This window comes from Parasteatoda tepidariorum, chromosome 1 (assembly GCF_982258835.1).
Source record: "Parasteatoda tepidariorum strain Cologne lab strain chromosome 1, Ptep-v5.0, whole genome shotgun sequence".
NCBI lineage: Eukaryota > Metazoa > Arthropoda > Arachnida > Araneae > Theridiidae > Parasteatoda > Parasteatoda tepidariorum.
Genome location: NC_141755.1, coordinates 39,218,072 through 39,238,243, shown reverse-complemented (window position 1 = coordinate 39,238,243; position 20,172 = coordinate 39,218,072). Strand labels below are relative to the sequence as shown.

The 20,172-nt window shown below is 30.9% G+C and overlaps 1 protein-coding gene across 1 annotated transcript in view; it reads right to left on the bottom strand.

The window, feature by feature from the left end:
* LOC107438240 (uncharacterized) overlaps window positions 1-20,172 on the bottom strand; it is a 31,437-nt gene that overhangs the window by 10,133 nt on the left and 1,132 nt on the right. The window contains exons 2-7 of the mRNA XM_087162086.1: window positions 14,347-14,549; window positions 11,661-11,850; window positions 9,908-10,039; window positions 6,251-6,372; window positions 4,637-4,804; window positions 464-618 (exon numbers count right to left, since the gene is read on the bottom strand). Coding sequence (XP_087018212.1) covers window positions 464-618; window positions 4,637-4,804; window positions 6,251-6,372; window positions 9,908-10,039; window positions 11,661-11,850; window positions 14,347-14,549 — 970 coding nt within the window. The remainder of the gene's footprint in view (window positions 1-463; window positions 619-4,636; window positions 4,805-6,250; window positions 6,373-9,907; window positions 10,040-11,660; window positions 11,851-14,346; window positions 14,550-20,172) is intronic.

Genomic DNA, 20,172 nt, shown 5'->3' with positions numbered 1-20,172 from the left:
AAAAAAAATTTAAAAACCTCGAAATGCAAACTAATTACGGCAAGATAACTTATGATTGCGCAGTAGAGAGGTTATCTTGCCACAATTTTTTTGCGCTTCGATATTTTTTTCAAAAAAATCAGCCTTTTAAAATTCAAAAAACAAATTTAAAACATAAAAAAAGAAAGAAATTAAGAACATCAAACTGCAAACTAATTAGAGGAAGTTATCTTGCCATAATTTGTTTGCATTTTCATGTTTTGAAAAAAAATCAGCATTTGAAACTTCATAGTTTACTCTTGGTTTATTTGAACTCGCTTTGCTTTAAACTTTTAAATACTAATGGAGGTGAAAGAGAATTTGTGACGAAAAGTTTCCCACCCAGTATTATAGTGTCACCTTAAATCATTTCTTGTTTTATAGTATATCGATTTAGTCTTACTACTATAGTGTTGAAAATAGTTTTTTCAGTTTATACTTAACTCTTCCATAAGTGTTGAAATTATAAATGGTGCTCAGAGGTGTGTCAAAAAGTTCTTGAAATAAATCTCTAGCTCCTGGAGCCTCGAAATTTAAAAATGCCGTTCCAACATGATCTTGTAGATTGTTTCCCACAGGAAGGTCGGCTATGACAGGTATCTGAAAAAAAATTTCCTTTTGCTTAGAAAATTTAGGGCAAAATGTATCGAGCATTTCAGTAAGAAGCATACTAGTTCAAGTTTCAAAAATGTTATTAGATATCAGTTCCTGCACTTTTCGGAGCTAGTTTTGTAACAATTCAGAATTATTCTAGGTTGTTCGGAAAGTAATTTCGTTTTTCCGACAGAGGATTTAATTGTACTTTTTCGAAAGCAACTTCACACTTAAGCCGCATTATCATGATATGTTTTGAAAGCTGATATAGCAAGGCTTATGTGTGAAAAAATTCAACTAATTCTACGGAGTAGTTTTTGGTTGGTGACCTTTTCAATATGGAGAACAATGAACAGCATTTTCGTCATATTTTACTTTCTTACTATAGAAAAGGTAAAAATGCTGTTCCTGCCAGAAAGAAATTTACCGATGTGTATGAATAAAATGTGTTAACAGTACGCCAGTGACAGAATTGGTTTGCAAAATTTCGATCCGGCAATTTCGATGTCGAAGATGCACCACGTTCTGAAAGGCCCGCTGAACCTTATAAAGGCATTAGTTGATGCAAATCGGTGAATAACAACAAGTGAGATCGAAGAGAGGTTAAATTTATCGAATTCAACTGTTTATGACCACTTGAAAGGCCTGGGTTTTACCTCGAAGCTCGATGTATGGGTTCCCCATGTTCTCACGGAGAGAAATTTATGTCGTCGCGTTGACTTCTGTCATTCGCTTCTCAAACGTCAGGAAAATGATCCATTTTTGAAGCGCATCATTACTGGGTACAAAAAATGGGTTGACTATAACAATGTCAAACGCAAGAGATCGTGGAGCAAAAAAGATTAAACGGCTCAAAGCATTTCGAAAGCCAATATCCATCAAAAAAGGTGATGCTGCCTGTTTGGTGGGATGTTAAGGGAATAGTTTTTCGTTGAGCATTTAACGGATAACACAACACTTAATTCGGAAGTCTACTGTCGTCAGCTGGACAAACTGAAAGATGCACTTCAACAGAAAAGGCCTGAATTAATCAACAGAAAAGGTATAGTGTTCTACCAAGATAATGCCAGACTTCATACAAGTTTGGTCATTCGCCAAAAGCTTTTACAGCTTGAATGGGATACACTGCCACACCCACCATATTCTCCAGATCTGGTGCCTTCGGATTATTATTTGTTCTGGTCACTACAAAATTTTTTGGACTGCAAAACCTTTACTTCAAATAAAGTGGTCAAAAATCACCTGGATCAGTTTTTTGGCAGCAGAGACCAAAACTGTCATGAGCGTGGAATCATGCTACTACCAGAAAGATGGCAAAAGGTATTGGACCAGAATGGCCAATAAATAATTTGATAAAATATTTATTCATTATACAAAAATTGTCTTTCATTTCCCGCCCCCCCCCAAAAAAAAACGAAATTACTTTCCGAACAACCCAATAGTTCGTGAGTTTCTTTTTCTTTCTTATGCATTATTTAATTAACAAAACAAAATCATATTTAAAAACATATAAAATTTATGGAAATTAAAATTAAATAAGATTATATTAATTTAAGTTGATCTAAATCATAGCATTATGGAAATTTATTTTAGATAAATGTGTGTTCTTTCACCATGTCCAAAAGACCTCTTTCTTTTTGGTTTTTTTCTTCGTCTTATCCGCACTTCTGCCTTTTCGTCTGCGCAGTTTTTAGAACCGATTATTTTGTTTCTTGAGCAATATTGCAACGTTTAATTCTCAGTAGCAAATATTTAATTAGAAATTATAATAAATAGTGTTCTTTACCAAAGGGTTTACTTTAAAATTTTTACATTAAAAAACATTTTTCTGGCGCTTGTGATATTTTTATTTTAATTTAAAGCAGGAATTATAAAATTATTTTTAAAAAAACGGTATTTGTGCTATGCATAAATGAAGCTAACCAACGTAATATAAGTACAAATAATGACATAGAAATGGACAAATGCAGTCATTTCAGTGTGTTTTTGTGTCACTAGTGTTTTATTTACATTGGTTAGTTTTATTTATAAGAATAACGGACCTCAGACTCCCTTAGAGTTTGAAAGTTGCTTAAAAGTAATTCTTAATAGAATACTTACGGTGGAACAAGTCGTCAGTGACTATTCCCCGTGAAAACTCTTAAACGTCGGTCAAACAACACCAAGCTCTACCTTCTGCTCTACACCTTGATCGTGATTCGGAGGAGAAACGTCGTTTGACGACCAACGCTCACAGAGGGGATGACCGACGAAGACGAATAAAGCTAATAGAGCAGAGATTTTGAGATTTGAGAATGTCGGATAGCGAAGAGGACGATTGGGTGCACGCATCTTTTGAGGACTCTTTTGAGGCTAGCCAAAGAGATTGGGCAGCTGAGTCGCAAATCCTGTTAGAAAAAATGAATCGACTACTTAAGAAGCACCAGGGCAAGACGCTGAATGCTTTGGCGGTTGCAGAATTCGCACAGGTAGCAGTTGAGTTTTCGCAAACTATTTCTAAACAAAATTCCCTACTGTCCTTTACAAAGGGTCGACAAGCGGAAGCCGAAAGAGCTCTAAACTTAGTGATTAAAAATAAAGACAAAAAGAGCCCAATAACTTATGCTGAAGCGATCAAAGCGGCTGAGAGACTTGGCGATCTAAAAAATCCAAAAAACACATCCTGATGGTCGAATCAAAGAAGAGCGCTCCTCCCGAGGAAGTCGAAAGAGTCCTAAAAGAGAATATTGACCCAACTGAATCAGAATTCAGAGTCAGAGAGCTAAGGACAACCCGAACTGGTAAAGTGCTAACAGAGCTCGATAGCAGACAAGACTTAGCCACCGTGAAAGAGTAAATCAATGAAAAAAGCCTGAGTAAAAAACTAAAGTACGAAGTGCCCAGCAGGAAAAAGCCAATAATAATAATTTTTGGGCTACCACAGCCATTAACCAAAGAAGGACTCACTAGACAAATTAGGGACTGCAACGAGGATTTTAAAGAGGGAGAATTTGAAGTTTCGTTCCCCATTAAACGCAAAGCAGGACACCACTGGGTAGTCACACGTGAGCCATTGAGATTTAAGAAAATTATAAAACGTGACGAAGTGAACGTTGGGTGGAAGCGCTACAGACTCAACGAGTACCTACGACCGCTCAGGTGTTACAAATGCAATCGCTTAGGCCATATGGCCAGAGATTGCAATCAATCAGAGACTTGCTCCAATTGCGACGCACCAGTCGTAGAGCTGACCATGCAATCGCTTAGGCCATATGGCCAGAGATTGCAATCAATCAGAGACTTGCTCCAATTGCGACGCACCCGTCGTAGAGCTGACTCCTGTCAAGGAACGAAAAAATGTGTGAATTGCAATGAGACGAACCAGCATAGACCATAGCGCTGTAAGCAAGAACTATGTTTTGTACAAGAGAGTAGTACGAGGGGTCCAAAGAAGAACAAAATACTGGGACTGACTTTAGCCTATATTTAAATGAGACTCTAAACCACAAGTGACTCCAACCACGAAAAGAGACCTACAGTCGACTTTTGTAATCCGCCTAGCAGATCAACTCTGATCTTTGTTCTGTAATGCTTTTTTCCTTTTGTCTGTGTTCTAATGTTTTGTTCAAATGTATTCTTAATGAAGTTGTTGTGGTTTTGGTGAGAGACTTTCTCGCCTTCTGGTCGGAGACTGGCCCACGCATGGTAGTGGTCGGGTTTCGACTGGGGCTTCTGGTCTCCTGTGCTCGTCAACGCGATTATGGTGCATTTAATCTTGCGTGACTCGGGGCTTCCCTTGTGTCCGCAAATTGCTTGGTCTTTCGTGCTGGTTGTGGTTGCTTTCGTGACTGCGGGACATCAGACTCTTGCGTATGGGCCTGGGTCGCCTAAATTCATTTCCTTATAAGAATAACGGAAAACAAACAGTTTTAGCTTTTCTCAGTGTTTGAGGAGCTCGGGTTAGTCTGTGTTTTGTAAGCGAACTTTTTAAAAATGCAGTTTATAATAATATTAAACTAGAATAATATGTTCTTTAAAAACTTACTCCTAATTGTTCTAAATGATCTCTCGGTCCGATACCCGAGAGCATCAAGAGTTGTGGGGAGTTAATCGTGCCACCACTAACAATAACTTCTTTCGTAGCATGAACTTCATATTTTTGGCCATTCTTTTCAAAGAGAACTCCATAGGCTTCTTTTTTCTTTATTAGAATCTAAAGATTTCAGGATAATGAACATCAATTAAAGAATTTGAATAGTTGAAGGTAAATGATCAAACCTATGGCAATTATAAAAATATTTTCAAATAATTTTATGGCTACTAAAGGTTGAACTTTGTTTCTTGTTTATATTATAAAAAACCACTTTTTCAAATTCAATAAATTACCAAAGTTTGTGAATAGAACTAGATAGGAACATCCTATCAGTTTTTTTTTTAAATTCCAAGCACTGACAATTTTTTTTTTGCAATTCAAAATGAAATTTAGTAATATGTCACTAAGTTTGTCTTTTAATTTAAATATTTAAAAGTTGTATACTTATTCTAAATTTAATAATACAATATGAGATAGGCATGAAAGCATATATCACTCGACCAAGTCATGTAGTTAGTAATTCTTTTCGTTAGTTAAATTTCTACTCGGGAATGCTTAAATAAATTTGCACTGTAATTTTATCCCACAAAAAAGTTAAAAATAAAAACAAAAATGTACTAAATTTTTTTTTTCAGCGACAAAATTATTTTACCTTTTTAGAAAAATTTATGATAACCGTCTTTTACTTGATCTGAGAAATAAAATTTAATAAAATACTGCTTTGCAATAACCATTTTTAATGAGATAATTTTTAAAAAATAATAATTTAACCATGAATAATAATTTAACCAAGTATTATAAAAGGAATAACTACATATGTTTAAGTACTAAATCCGATTATTATTAATACTAACCGATTAATATTTATAATAACCACTTCTTTTGGTCGAAGCGAGAAATATCCCAAATAATTCACATTAACCAGTCATTATTAACAATAACCACTGAAGTTTGGTCAGCGTAATTAATTGGTTTATATAGCATTGGGATATGAATATGCCTCTTTGTATATGCGCAACGGTTAAGTAATAAAACCTATTATTAATACTAACTGGTTAAAATTAATAATAAGTGATTTATGGCAGAATAATCGCAAGTCTTGGCAACTTACGGGCAGCGGCCCGTAAGTTACCAGAAAAAAAAAGTATCACCGATGGGGACCAACTAAAAAGGTATAACTCGTCACCAAGCCCGGGCAAATATTTACATGTTTCTTTTTTTATTTATTATTATTTTTATCTTTTAGTTTAAAATCAATTTGACAGTTTGGCGATTGTAGTTGGCGTAGCAGATCATGATACGGAAATATCCCCAATAAAAACGCAAAAGAATTACAATAACCAAACTTCATAGGTAATTATTACTAGCAACCGCTTAATGTGATGAATTTGCTTAAATTATTATTATAACCAGCCTATTTGGTTAATACTTATATTGGCCGGTTGGTATTAATAATAACAGACTATTCACGTTGGCAGCAACATATATTCAAATAAAATCTATGAAATTTGTGTTATGAAGTATTTTATTCAAAAAATTGTTTTTCAAAAGGGGCGCATATGTTACCTTCGTCACTAATGCATTTGTTAAAATATTCAAATTTTTCCTGTTTTGAGCAGGGACAAGAAAGGCTTTAGCAGTGCTACATCTTCTTCCATTTCTAATAGTTCCTTGGATTTTATAAAATCCTGAAATAAATAAAAACCGTTTTTCAAGTTCGACTCAGAAATTGTTTTTTATCATATCAAAAAAGTACAAGAATATTCTCTATATTCTTTAGGAATCTTGTGTGATTTTAGATTATGATAAATTTATTATTTCTTGATATTATTTTTTTCGTAAAAGGTAAAATACAGTAGTTTTTATATAGGGTTTTCAAAATATAATTTGAATTTAACATTTTATACAAAAATATTATTTTAAAAAAATTGGGCATTAAAGGGTTAATTTAAAAGTTACAAGAAGTATATTTAAAATAATTGACAATAGTACTTGAAAAAGCATTTATTATTATTATGTTTTCAAAAAGCATTTATTTTTTTAAATTTTTTACTTAGACCTCTTTGGGTTGGAAAAAATGATTTTTCCCCTCTTTCCTTTCACTCGTTTGAAAGTTATTTGCAGTGTCACTCTGAAATGATGCTGATTTTAGCATTTCAATACTTGTTAGTATATAATAACAATGAATGAAAAAAATACTGATTATTTCACCTTGGTAATACAGTCACTAACTATATAACCTGGTTATAATTGCAACCTAAAGTCCACCAATTTACTTTTCCTTCATGTAAAAGCATAATTGTTGAATTTAATTTTTAAAATGAAAAACTGATCAAAATAATTTTTGTTTGGAGCAGTAATACAGTCACCAACTATATAACCTGGTTATAATTGCAACCTAAAGTCCACCAATTTAATTTTCTTCCATGTAAAAGCATAATTGTTGAATTTAATTTTTAAAATGAAAAGCTGATAAAAATAATTTTTGTTTTACAGCAGTAATACAGTCACCAAATATATAACCTGGTTATAATTGCAACCTAAAGTCCATCAATTTAATTTTCCTCCAAGTTAACCACCAATTTAATTTACCTCCATGCATAATTGTTGAATTTAATTTTTAAAATGAAAAACTGATCAAAATAATTTTTGTTCAGAGCAGTATACAGTCACCAACTATATAACCTGGTTATAATTGCAACCTAAAGTCCTTTAATTTAATCTCCCCTTGTCACAAAGTGTAAAGCCGTCTGATGAGTTAGAAACAAGAAATAGTGCATATCAAAGAAGGGAGTTTCGTTTATTCCTGATTCCTTTTTTTTTTCACCGGCCGTATCCAAAACGCGTCTTTATTGACCTAACATCCCTATATGACATAGTTAAGCCTGTCAACCATAGTCACCGCCAAAGACTCAAACGAAGGGCGAGAGGAGTTCTTAACATAGACTGACTGTAATTCAAAACGTATTTTTTTTGGTCTCTGTTCATGAATCTTTTACTTTTTGATTTCGATCAAACATTCGATAAAATATAAGGAATACGAAAAAAAAATCCAAATAGTTTTAGCGTTTTACTTTCAAAATGTGGTACCTAAGCTCGGGTCGAGCAAGGGGTGGTAGCTATTTAATATACTTGTGGTAAATGATTGTTTAAGCGAGATTGTCTGAATACTTAATACAGACGTTTTCTTGGTTTCTGGAATTCAGCTTAAAATTGAAGAGCTTTGGAGCTTTAGATTTGGACACAAGTATGTAGTCCTATAAAAACCGACTGAATAAAGCCAAGACTGAATAAACGTGATAAATTAGGTTATAGGAGCTCCATGCTATATTGAAACTCTACAGCAGTAAAAAAATCAAAGGAATCCAAAATCCAAGTCTTTTTTGAAGTGTATATTTATCAAGGAGAATTTCTAAACAAAAATGCATGACAGCTTGATTAATATGATTAGATAAAAATTTAAACCACTTTGCTTATCACAGTTAGATAAAAATGCACACCAGTTTTTTTTAGCACAATTAGATAAAAATGCACACCAGTTTGTTTAGCAAAATTAAATAAAAATGCTTACCCGTTTGTTGAACATAATTAGATAAAAATACATACCAATTTGTTTAGTACAAATAAACAAAAATGCATACTAGTTTGCTTAGCATAGTTAGATAAAAATGCATTTCAATTTGTATAGCACAATTAGATAAAAAGGCATACTATTATGTTGAACATAATTCGATAAAAATACATATCAATTTGTTTAGAACAAATAGACAAAAATGCATATTAGTTTGCCTAGCATAATTAGATAAAAATACATTTCAATTTGTATAGCACAATTAGATAAAAATAAACACTAGTTGGTTGGTTGGTGTCGTATCCTCTATTGAATCATATTTCATGGTGTGCTTGAATAGTTTTTGTTATTTCTATGGCATTAAAAGAATACAAATCCTCTTCTGTGGGGTAGTTTAAGAGGTGAAGGCCTGCAGTGACTGCAGGGCAGTTAAAAACATGATATGGTATCAGTTCCACATTTAGACAGTTGCCACAGTTTTGATATTTTCTAGTCTTATCTGTAGAAATTTTCATGTTTTTATGATGTTTTGTTCTTAGTCTGATGAGAGTAGTGGCTGTCTTCCTATCGATGTCAAGATTAGTTATTTGATCGTGGGCTTTGATTTTTAAAGGGGTGAATAGTCTTGACTTTGCAAAAGCATTTGCATCTGCCAACGTGATTGATTGGTTGGGATTGAATTTTGATTTAGATCTCTGGCATTTTTAGCCAAGGAATCAGCTATTTCATTGAACTCTAGGTTCACATGGGCGGGAATCCACTGCAAGAAGCAATTTTTCCGGAGACGCTGAAGTTGTCCAAGTTGTTCTATGATATTCAGGACAAGGCTTGAGGTACCTTTGCTGAGGGCCTGTAAGGCAGACCTGCAGTGGCTGAAGATGGTGATACCACTAAGCTGCTCCGAAGGTTCAAGATTGATGTACGTTTCGATAGCCGTAGAAATGGCTATCAATTCTGCCGTAAAATTAGATGCGATTTTTCCAGCACCAGTTGTGAACTCTCGTTTTTGATCATCAGGTAGGAGCAGTACCACTCCCGCACCTCCGTTGGTGAAAGTGGAGTTAGAAGATCCATCAGTAAAAGCCCTGACATGATTGAGGCCAGATAGAGAGTCGATAGTTTTCATCCCAATTTCCTTGAGTTTATTCGCATGATCTTTTTTCGAGCAGGGCTCGATGAGTTCTAGACAGATTGTCGTATTCTCTGGAACAACTCCAATAGCGGGAGTTTCGTTTCTGAAAAGAAAGTATTCGGGTTTAAGGTGAATTTTTTCTCTGATGGCCCTGTCAAACAGAAGGGGAGATGACCTTTTGAGTCTAGATTTCTTATTCCAGTTTATAATAGTACGATGTGAAATGTGCCCCTCGTCAAGACTATGGGCATTATTTGTAAATTTAACAGTTAACATTTGTCTCCTTTCTTCCAGAGGGACCAAACCGCATTCCTCTTGAATTCTTAAGTTGTTTGTTGATGAGACAGCAACTTAAGAATACACTAGTTAAGACACACTAGTTTGTTTGGCACAATTAAATAAAAATGCGTTCAAGTCAGTTGAACATAATTCGATAAAAATACATACTAATTTGTTTATTACAAATAAACAAAAATGCATATTAGTTTGCTTAGCATAATTAGACAAAAATGCATATTACCAGTTTGTTTAGCGCCATTTATATCTCGATATTTATATCCACGTTCGGGTGCTGCTTGGGCAAAAGCATCAATTAACTCGCTTGAGTACTGTAGATCTTCAACAGTAAGATAGCCATCTTTGCTATGATAACCTGTTAAGTATTGTACAATTAACATCATCGAAATATGTACTTTGTGTAAGTTAAAATGTTTTAAAGTATTGGTAATTATTTAAAAAAAATAAATTACCTTTAATACATTATTAAATCAAACATCTTTCAAGGAACTAGATTATTATATATTTTGCATCAATTTTAGGAATTTCATAGTTTTTTATCTCAATTTTTTTGTTATGTTTCTGCTTAATTAAAATCTTTTAAAAAAATCGGAAAGAAACTATTTAAAATATTATAAAAGAAAATATTATTTTATAAGCTATTTAATATTTTATTGATTTTATAAGTATGGCATTTATGTTATTTTTCATGAAACATACTTGTAAGTTTAAAAGAATTGATAGTAAATTTAAATTGAATTTCATTAAACTGTCTTCACCGAATCAGCTATGACACAGATACTTTTCTTATTATTACAAATCTTCTTATTTATTGTTCTTGTAATATTTTATCCCACAAATCTTAATTTGATTAAAGTAGGCAAACTTGAAGTGTTAAAAATGATATTTATGTTTTTGTCTTGAATACTGTCATAAGAAATTCGCTTTGTAGCCAAAACTATAAAAAGTTTTAAAACATTAAATGAATAAAATGTTCATTAATATTAACACAAAGAATTGTTTAACCCTTATCATATAAAATGGCTTACAAACTATTTAGCCTTCACTTTTTGATTTTGCTTGAGGTGGAAAAGATATTTCTTTGTTTTGTTAATGTTAAAAATGACAAGACATTAGTTTTATATTCTCTAAGCGTATGTTAAATTCGTTGTTGTTGTTGTTATAGTCGTAGGCCATTTTATTTAATTTTATAACCGTCGTTGAACAGCAGACCCAATTTAATGGGTTTACGATTATTAATGTTTAATTCCGTAGTCTTGTAATTTTTAACCCAATCCAGAAGACAAGGGAACTCCTGGATCAAGTATTGGGAGAAATTTGCCCTTGTGGAGGGCTTTTTGATGGAGCTAACCCGCATTTGCGTTACATGGAGAGGAAGACCATGAGAAACTGCCTCGGTTAGCCTGACTGCAAGGGGACTCTAACCCATGATCCGTCTACCATTGAGGATATTTCACGTCTTCACTGTGGTTGGTGCAAGCTGGATGCGGAATTCGTATCGACTGGGATTCGAATCCGGTTCGCCGCATTGGAAAGCGAACGCCCTATTCCCTGAGTCATCGAGACTCGCCATAGCTAAGGAGATTGAGGCTAAGGAGATTGATCTTGTTTTCCATTTTCGCCAGCTATTGCCAAGAATTCAACTTCTGCCACACCCATACGTCACGACAGTTTGTATGGTGAACCCATTCATACATTCATCCACAGATCGTAATTTTCACCTGAATCAGAGAATGATCAATCTCCAATTCAGTACCCCAAGAGGTATAATTTCTCATAGGAACATGGAAGACTTTGTGACCCAACAGATTTAACGAGCAACAGTCTTACACGGGGAATTTTTAAATTCTCTATCTCACGAAAGTGAGTCCAGTGCCCTACCAACCAGGCTATCCCGACCGGTTAAATTCATATGTTTAGATGTATATTTTTTTCTTTCGTTTCATTTTTTAAAGTACAAAAAAAGCGTTACTTACCGTCCTTTACAAATTCCTGATTAGTATTGTTTTCGGATTTAAGAAAATAAGGATAAACGTCTTTCCATGACCATCCAGTTGCTCCTTCTTCTGACCAGTGGTCATAATCTCTATGGTTCCCTCTCACATACAGCATGTAATTAAGGATACTTGAACCACCTAATCCTTTTCCTCTTGGAGTGTTAATTTGCTAAAATATTCAGAGCATTAAACGTACTGATGCATTTTTAAAAAACCAGTTACATTTTTAATTTACTGTGTAAGGATAATGAGTGTTATCTCAAAATATGGTTCAAAACCACCAGAATATGGTAAAATTTACCAAGTTTCTGGCCACTTTGGTAATGATTTCGGAAAAATCAGCTACAAAATATTGTTTAAAATATGTGTTGAAATTTGGTAAATGAGTTAAAGTTTGTAGAACATGCATTTATTCTGTTAAATTTACTTACTGGTTTTTCAAAACATTTATTCAGTTAAATTTACTTTTCAGTGTTGTATTTTTTACTAAATATGTGGTAATAAGAACTATAATTTTGAAAACAAGAATTTCCGCTAATTCGTTACAATGTGCTTTAATTTTATTAACCTGAATAATGTTTTTTTTTGTTGTTGTTGTCAAAAATGTAATTTTTATACAGTCTGGTAAGTATACCAGAAAGTTTTTCTCCGTACACTTCATTATTTTACCTATAATCAAATTTTAAAATTCATTATAAAAAGCCTAGTATGGAAGGGTTACATAGTTTCCTTGTATATTATCGCATATTTCATATATAGGAATGATAGAAATGAAACAATTTAATTTTCTTGTAAGAATTATAATAGATTCTTTATAACGGCATTTTCAAATGCATACAACTCTAAATATTTATTTCAAATAATATTTTAATGCTCATGCAAATGAATAGTCAAATTTGACGTGTTTTACATAAAAATGTACATAGTGATTTTAAAATTTCGAGATAAAGAATTTGTGATTCATTTAAACTTTTAACTGTCAAGTTATTTTGATGATTTGTTATATAAATTGTAATTTTTCTTATATCGAAAATTAAACTTTTAGCACAAAACAAAATATAGTTAGCAGTTAAAAATTTATAACTTTAATTACATGCACAAAAAATTTAAGGCTTTGTAGCCACTGGCTATTCCGTTGAGGCGGTTGATCCTCAGTGCTGCAGTGGTAGAGTTTGCTTCAAAAAGAACATTATTTTCTAAAAATTAAAAAAAAAAAATTTATTTTATTATTTTCTAAAAAAATTAATCGCCGATATAACGTTTCAAAGAACCTGAAGCTATTTTGCCACAAAAAAATGTAGCTCACTTTGAACCTCCATCCTTTGAAACCTTCATTAAATCGGTCTGCTGCCATCTGTTGGTATAAATTGCATCTAAATTAACTTTTCCCGAGATAGATTCGGGTTTGAAAAAGAGATTGAGCTGAAATAAACTTCTCCCGATATATATTCGAGTATTACAACACGATGCACTTAAAATAAACAAATAAATAACCCGAGTAATATTCGGGCATGGCATCTTGGAGCACAAGTGCTCTGCCCTAGATTAGTTAAGGCATGACAGTTAAAAGATAAATGAATGTTACAGCAAAGCAAAACTGTCTCAGTTTGCTTTGTATATTTTTGCTTACATACACAAATGTACTATACATACAATTGAGAATTAAATTCAAATTTGCATATCTGTATGGACACTATAACATTTGGTGTACAGTTTTCCACCATTTTTGGTGTTGAAGGAAACTAAATACATTTATAAGTACAGAACTGCAGTTATTGAGCAAAAAATTGCATAAGAGTGACAAAATAACAATTGTTTAAGGGAATATGAAATATAATAATATGAGAATATGGAGCAAATATATTGCAAAAAATGTCCTTGTCATTTAAATAAAATGTTTTTGCAATAAAGCCTAAAATTGATTCTGGTGTACATGAAATTGTGCGTTGTCAGTAAACAAAAACTTTCTTAGTAAAAAAAAAAAAAAAAGAATGGAAAATATTCTGAATTTTACTATTTCATCAGTAAAGGAAACTTTAGAAAATATTGATAAAAAAGTACAGTTTTTGTAAAAAAAATAATAATAAATAAATAAATGAAAATTTCAAAAATGAAAAGCGATTAGGAATGTTGAACAATTTCTTTAATATTCAACCAGCAAAAATATTGACTAATAACTTGACTCTATAAAAACTGTGTAAAAAGTTGAATTGCAAAATTGAAAGCAAAATTGAGACTAGCATTTTTCTAACTAGAAATTTTCTTTTATAAGGAAACGGACGACATTTTTGGAACAGAGAAGACTTAACTAGCTTATTTTTAGAATAATTTTGGCAGTTTTTGAAATCAATTCCTACAGTTAAAAACGCTTAGCCTTTGTTCATAGTTGAATGAAGGAAAACTTCTAATCAGTTCACATAGTTTACCTGGTGTGTTTATGATTAGGGTTATCTAAATGTTATGGTTATCTTATATTATGGTTTCCTCTATTTTACCAGAAACGTTGTCCATAAGCTAACTTAAAAATAATTTTCTAGTTATAGTATTGATCTTTAAGAAATTTTATGTAATAAAGAAGTAAATGAAATTTCGAAAATAGTTGAATATGAAACTGCATAAAATCGGCATGAATAAGTTGATTAGTTTACCAATGCACTAAAGTTACCCTGTTGTTATAGCCCAAGGCACCTCTTTTCTGTGGAACAGTCTTGTATGACCAGTCATTTTCCTTGCGTTGAGACGCTATGCTTAGAGCGGGTAGTTCAGTTATAGAGCTTGCTTTAGGACCGGCCTCAAGCAAGAGGACAGTCACACAGGAGTCCTCAGAAAGACGAGAAGCAACAACAGAACCCGCTGAACCAGCACCAACTAAAATGAAATGCCCTCTTACAGTAATCTGATTAATAGCTTAATACAAAACTGAAGAAGTTGCATACTTACATTTATTTACACTAAATTAATATTCATCTTATTCAAATTAGATATTAATTTGAATATCTAACAAGGGAAACTAGGGAAGTGTGACTCGCCAATTTTGAACTAAACTGGTGGGATGTATGCTTTATGAGGAATAATTTTAGGGGGCAACATTCGTTTCGGCCCATAGAAGGTCCTGTGAGAAATAAAAAATAATTCAATATATAGAAAAATCGGTATTTTATTACTTCAATGCAGACTATTAGTTATTGTAATTGTCTCATAATCTAATTAATTTGTAATTAATTGGGTAATTAATTAATTTAATAATTAATAAATTAATTAACATTCGTTTTGGCCCATAGAAGGTCCTGTGAGTGATAAAAAATAATTCAATATATAGAAAAATCAGTATTTTATTACTTCAATGCAGACTATTAGTTATTGTAATTGTCTCATAATCTAATTAATTTGTAATTAATTGGGTAATTAATTAATTTGATAATTAATAAATTAATTAACATTCGTTTTGGCCCATAGAAGGTCCTGTGAGAGATATAAAATAATTCAATATATAGAAAAATCGGTATTTTATTACTTCAATGCAGACTATTAGTTATTGTAATTGTCTCATAATCCAATTAATTTATAATTAATTGGATAATTAATTAATTTGCTAATTAATAAATTAATCAGAAAATTAATTATTAATTAATTGTTAATTAATTATTAATAATTAACTGATTTGCAATTAAATACTCCAATTAATTTGGAAAGTTTTTTGGAAAAAAAATTTAAAACATTTGATGTCAAATTTTTTTTTTAAATTAACCTAACAGATTTTTCTGAAAAACTGCAGATATGTAAAATTTTCGAAATCAATTTTGACAATAAATATGCATTATATAGTACGTGAAAGTACCACAAAATTAATTAGAGTATAAGACAATTACAATAACTAATAGTCTGCATTAAAACAATAAAATACCGATTTGTCTATATATTTAATTATTTTTTATCTCTCACAGAACCTTCTATGGGCCGAAACGAATGTTTCCCCCTAAAATTATTCCTCATAAGGCATACATCCCACTAGTTTATTTCAAAATTGGCGAGTCACACTTCCTTAGTTTCCCTTGTAAGATGAATATTCAAATTAATATTCATCTTTGGTCACCGTATTGAGTTAATGCAAAAGAGACGTCCAACCTTAAGAAGGGAATTATAGTTTAAAAATATGCATGGTGTTCCGTTACCAACTCCAGAACTTCGATCATTGCTCTGAATTCCTTTTCCTTACAAAAACCTAAACTTAAGAGGGGTCATCCAACCTTTAAAAGGGAAAGCCACAGTACAAAGCTACTATCATCTCTTATGCAGCGTAAATCCTGTTTCTTATTACACAGAAGGGGAATTGACTGCTAAAAAAAATATATCAGTTAACATGTTTTCCTTTTTTCATGTTGAAGATGTTATACCGGCTAAACATAGTACGAAGGATAATGATTTCCAATTGAGTTTCACTACTCTATAATAATGTAATGGACGCTTCCTGTTTTTGTCATTTCTCAAGAAATGGAAAGAAGATTATTAATTTTAGAAGTGTTTAGATCATGCGATTTCTTCCACTCGTCAACCTTCACATTCGTCGTCTTTCAGAAGTTTGAGGGACCGGTAATGAATTACGAACTAAAACAAGTATTTGTGAACACACTATGCCAAAACATTTAGCAATAAGCTGATCTCTATAATTTTGGGTTTTATTTGAAAAATTGTGTAAATTTAGCTTAAATATTCACGAATATATTTATATTTTTTTTAAAAATTATTTTTTTTATTTGCGTTTTTCTTCTGTAAGTTTAAAAATATTCAATAAAATTTAACAGAATTGCTGGAGCATTTTTCAATTAATAAAAAAATTACTTTTAAGAATTAAAAAAAAATTTTTTTTTAAATTGTGCTAGATATGAGCATTTAAAATAATTTGTTTTATACTACGCATGCGGGAAGAAAATGTAAATTCTTTATTCATACTTATTTAATAAACAATATTTCAAAACTAATCAAAAAAAGGGCGATTTCAATATCTTGAAAATCGGAAAAGCTTCTAGAAATTATTGAAATAAATTTTGCAATTTTTTAAGGAAAACTCTGAATGCTAAGTGTTTTTTTTTTTTTACATATTTTACTATTAAAAAAATTTACTAAAAATGGCACCGGCATTATGGGGGATCATTCTTCATAAAAATTTGCTTTCCTTTACGTTATTTTTTCCTTATACATCACATTTTATTGCATGATTATTTTTAGGTATTATCCTTCGTTATTAAATTTTATATTACAATGCAAAATAAAATTTGGGAAAAACCCCATATCATTTAGAGCTTTCTCTTAAAAAGAACAAAAACTACATAGAAAATTGTTAGGAACTTTTTAAATTTTCGCGATATTCAAATATGGCTTTTTTCATAAATTACTAAATACTATTCACTACAAAATGTGTGTTAAAAATTACATTTTCCATGAATGGAGGAACGGCTTTAAATCTGCATATCGTAAGCAATTTTCATCTAGTTTTTTTTTTTCAAATTTTAAAACAATAATATTGTAATTAATTAAAAATTTCTCCAAAAATTTAGTTTAATTTTATTGAATATTTTTTAAGTTATATCAAAAAGACAAAAACATTATATATATTTTTTTATAAAAAAAAGTTCATCTATCTCTCCATTAATATTCAAGTGTTTGAAATTTTATCCGATTATTTTAAATGACAAAGTTATCGATGAAAGTTGCAGCTTATTAGGAATGTAACGAATATTGGTTTGGCCGAATAGCTGAATACCGAATATTTAGTGGCCGAAAAGCAACAGTTTTGTTTAAAAAAATCATTGGTAAGTATTATTTTTTACACAGAAATAAGCTTAGTCATTGCAGAAAAATAATAAAAACTTAGCAGTATAGATTAAAGGAATTTTTTTTATGGAAATATTTAATATAATGAAGATAATTAGATATTAAGTTAATTAGAACAGTTAAGGGAAAAAACTGGCTAACAGCTATTGAAAAAAAACTCAAGTTGTAAGAGTAGGGATAGAAAAAAGTACTACGTCCACTGTTGGAAATTGAAAAAAACCCCACTTAATTTTCAAAAAAGAAAAAACTTTCATGCTAAAAATATTATTTTCCGCAAAAGAAAATTATCTATAAGACATTAAAGAAGATAATGTCTATCAGAAACGCATTTAAAATACAGCTCTATCATAAAAACGCCTATAAAAAATAAAGGATATATACAAAAGCAAAACAAAAAAAGTAAAAATCGAAATTTATTTTTGAAAGAAAATTTTAAAGCTAAATATTTCAGTTTTCTAATCACTGAATTTTTGAGAAAGAAAAACGATCAAAGTCTATATTAGAAGCAATCTTAATTGCCTCGTCATACTAGAAACGTCTATAAAAACATAAGTTTTCTTGAAAAAGAAAAAGCTTGATAGAAACCAAAACAGAAATCATTCTTAATTTTAAATGAAAGATTTAAAGCCAAAAATCTAAATGCAACTTTTTAATACTGGCGTATTTTCAGAAAAAGTGACCATAAGAGAAAAACGTTCATTGGAAACACTCTTTAAAAAAAGTTGTTGTAATAAAAACGCTGATAGAAAAAAAAAGAGAAACAGAAAAAAAATGTCTTATATGAATTTATAAAAATTGTCCAATATGAGAAATTGCATGCTCTAAACATTTTTAAACTTGCATAATAATTTTTAAGTTTTTCTTTAAAAAGTTTTAACTGCCAAAAATTAAAAATTACTCTTGCATTGTTGTAGTGTAGTGTAAATTTTCTACATACAAGATACATCAGAAATTTATTCCTAAATTGTGTCTATCTATTTCTTTTATAATCAGACAGGTTAATATCTTTTTTACAACTTCTGATATATTAGTTCTATCACCTGTGTTTGGTGCCATTCAATTCAGTATAAAAATTTATCCTAAACAATACCTAACTTGTCTAGATAGCAATGCTTAAGTTTTACTTCCTTGTGTTAAGCCCCTTCAATAAATTTCTAGATGGTGACTAAACCACTTCTTGGAAATGAAGTAAACTTAAGACAACGAAAAGGGTTCTAAACCACAACTTTGAAAACAGTTTTCAGCTTTTCTACTTATTACATCAGTATTCAATTACTTAAAAGTTAGTCTATTATTGAAATGAATATTCCATAAAAACTAAAGGAGAAATATATACTCGTACTTGGTGATGTAAACATTTCATTTGCTTTACATTATTTATTATTCAACTGTTTAAAAGCTAGTCTATTACTGAATTGAATAATCCATAAAAACTAAAGGAGAAAGATATACTTTATGATGTAAACACTCCATTTGCTTTATATTATTTATTATTCAACTGCTTAAAAGCTAGTTTATTACTGAATTGAATAATCCATAAAAACTAAAGGAGAAAGATGTACTTGGTGATGTAGTATGTAAACACTTCATTTGCTTTATAAGCTATAAAAGGGGATTAAATATGAAGACACTAATATTTTTTCACGAATTACAAATTTTATGTCAAATTTTCACCTTTTTAGCTAACAAAAAAAATTAATGTTTACACCAGTGGTCGTAAAAACTGCATTATTTTTGTAGCTTACTATAACTGCTTTGCTACAAATGTAGTTAACTACAACTATTTTTCAATAAATATAGTGACTACAAACTACTTTCAAAATGTAGTGACTATTTCCCTATTTTAAAGAACCGAGCTTTGCTGGAGAAATTAATTTACACTTCTATAATTTAAACTGCAGGAGAAATTATTTACATATTATGTTCACAATGGTTTTAAATAAAAAAAAAGTAGTTTATATTAAACATGAAGAATTATTTAGAAATATTTATTTATACGTTTTTAATGCTCTTTTAGTTCTTCTAAGAAATTATGTACATCGAAATTTTGCTTTCTTCTTTTGGAATAAAATCAATGTACCAAAAAAAAAATCATTCACACAAAAAATCATCAAGTGCAACCGAAGTGATAGTTCATCTATTATTTGTAATTCTATTATTTGTAATCTATTATTTGTCCGTGATTACAATTATGCAATTCCTGTGTCTGTGACTGTGCAAACTCACAGTCACAGAAGCATTTTAAACTGCATCCATTTACGGACCAGAGAAGATTTGTACCCATCAAACTCAAAAAATGAATTGTGTTAGAACCCTGTTTCTTTTCTAAACTATATGTAAAAAGTAGTTGCCAGGAACCACTACGAACTACTGTTTTTTAATGTATCACTCTACTTACTACACTACTTTTTTAATAAAGTAGCACACTAAATTACAAACTATAAAAAAAAGTAGTTGCCAGGAGCCACTACGAACTACTGTTTTTTATTGTATCGCTCTACTTACTACACTACTTTTTTAATAAAGTTGCACACTAAATTACAAACTATAAGAAAAGTAGTTGCCAGGAACCACTACGAACTACTGTTTTTTATTGTATCGCTCTACTTACTACACTACTTTTTTAATAAAGTAGCACACTAAATTACAAACTATAAAA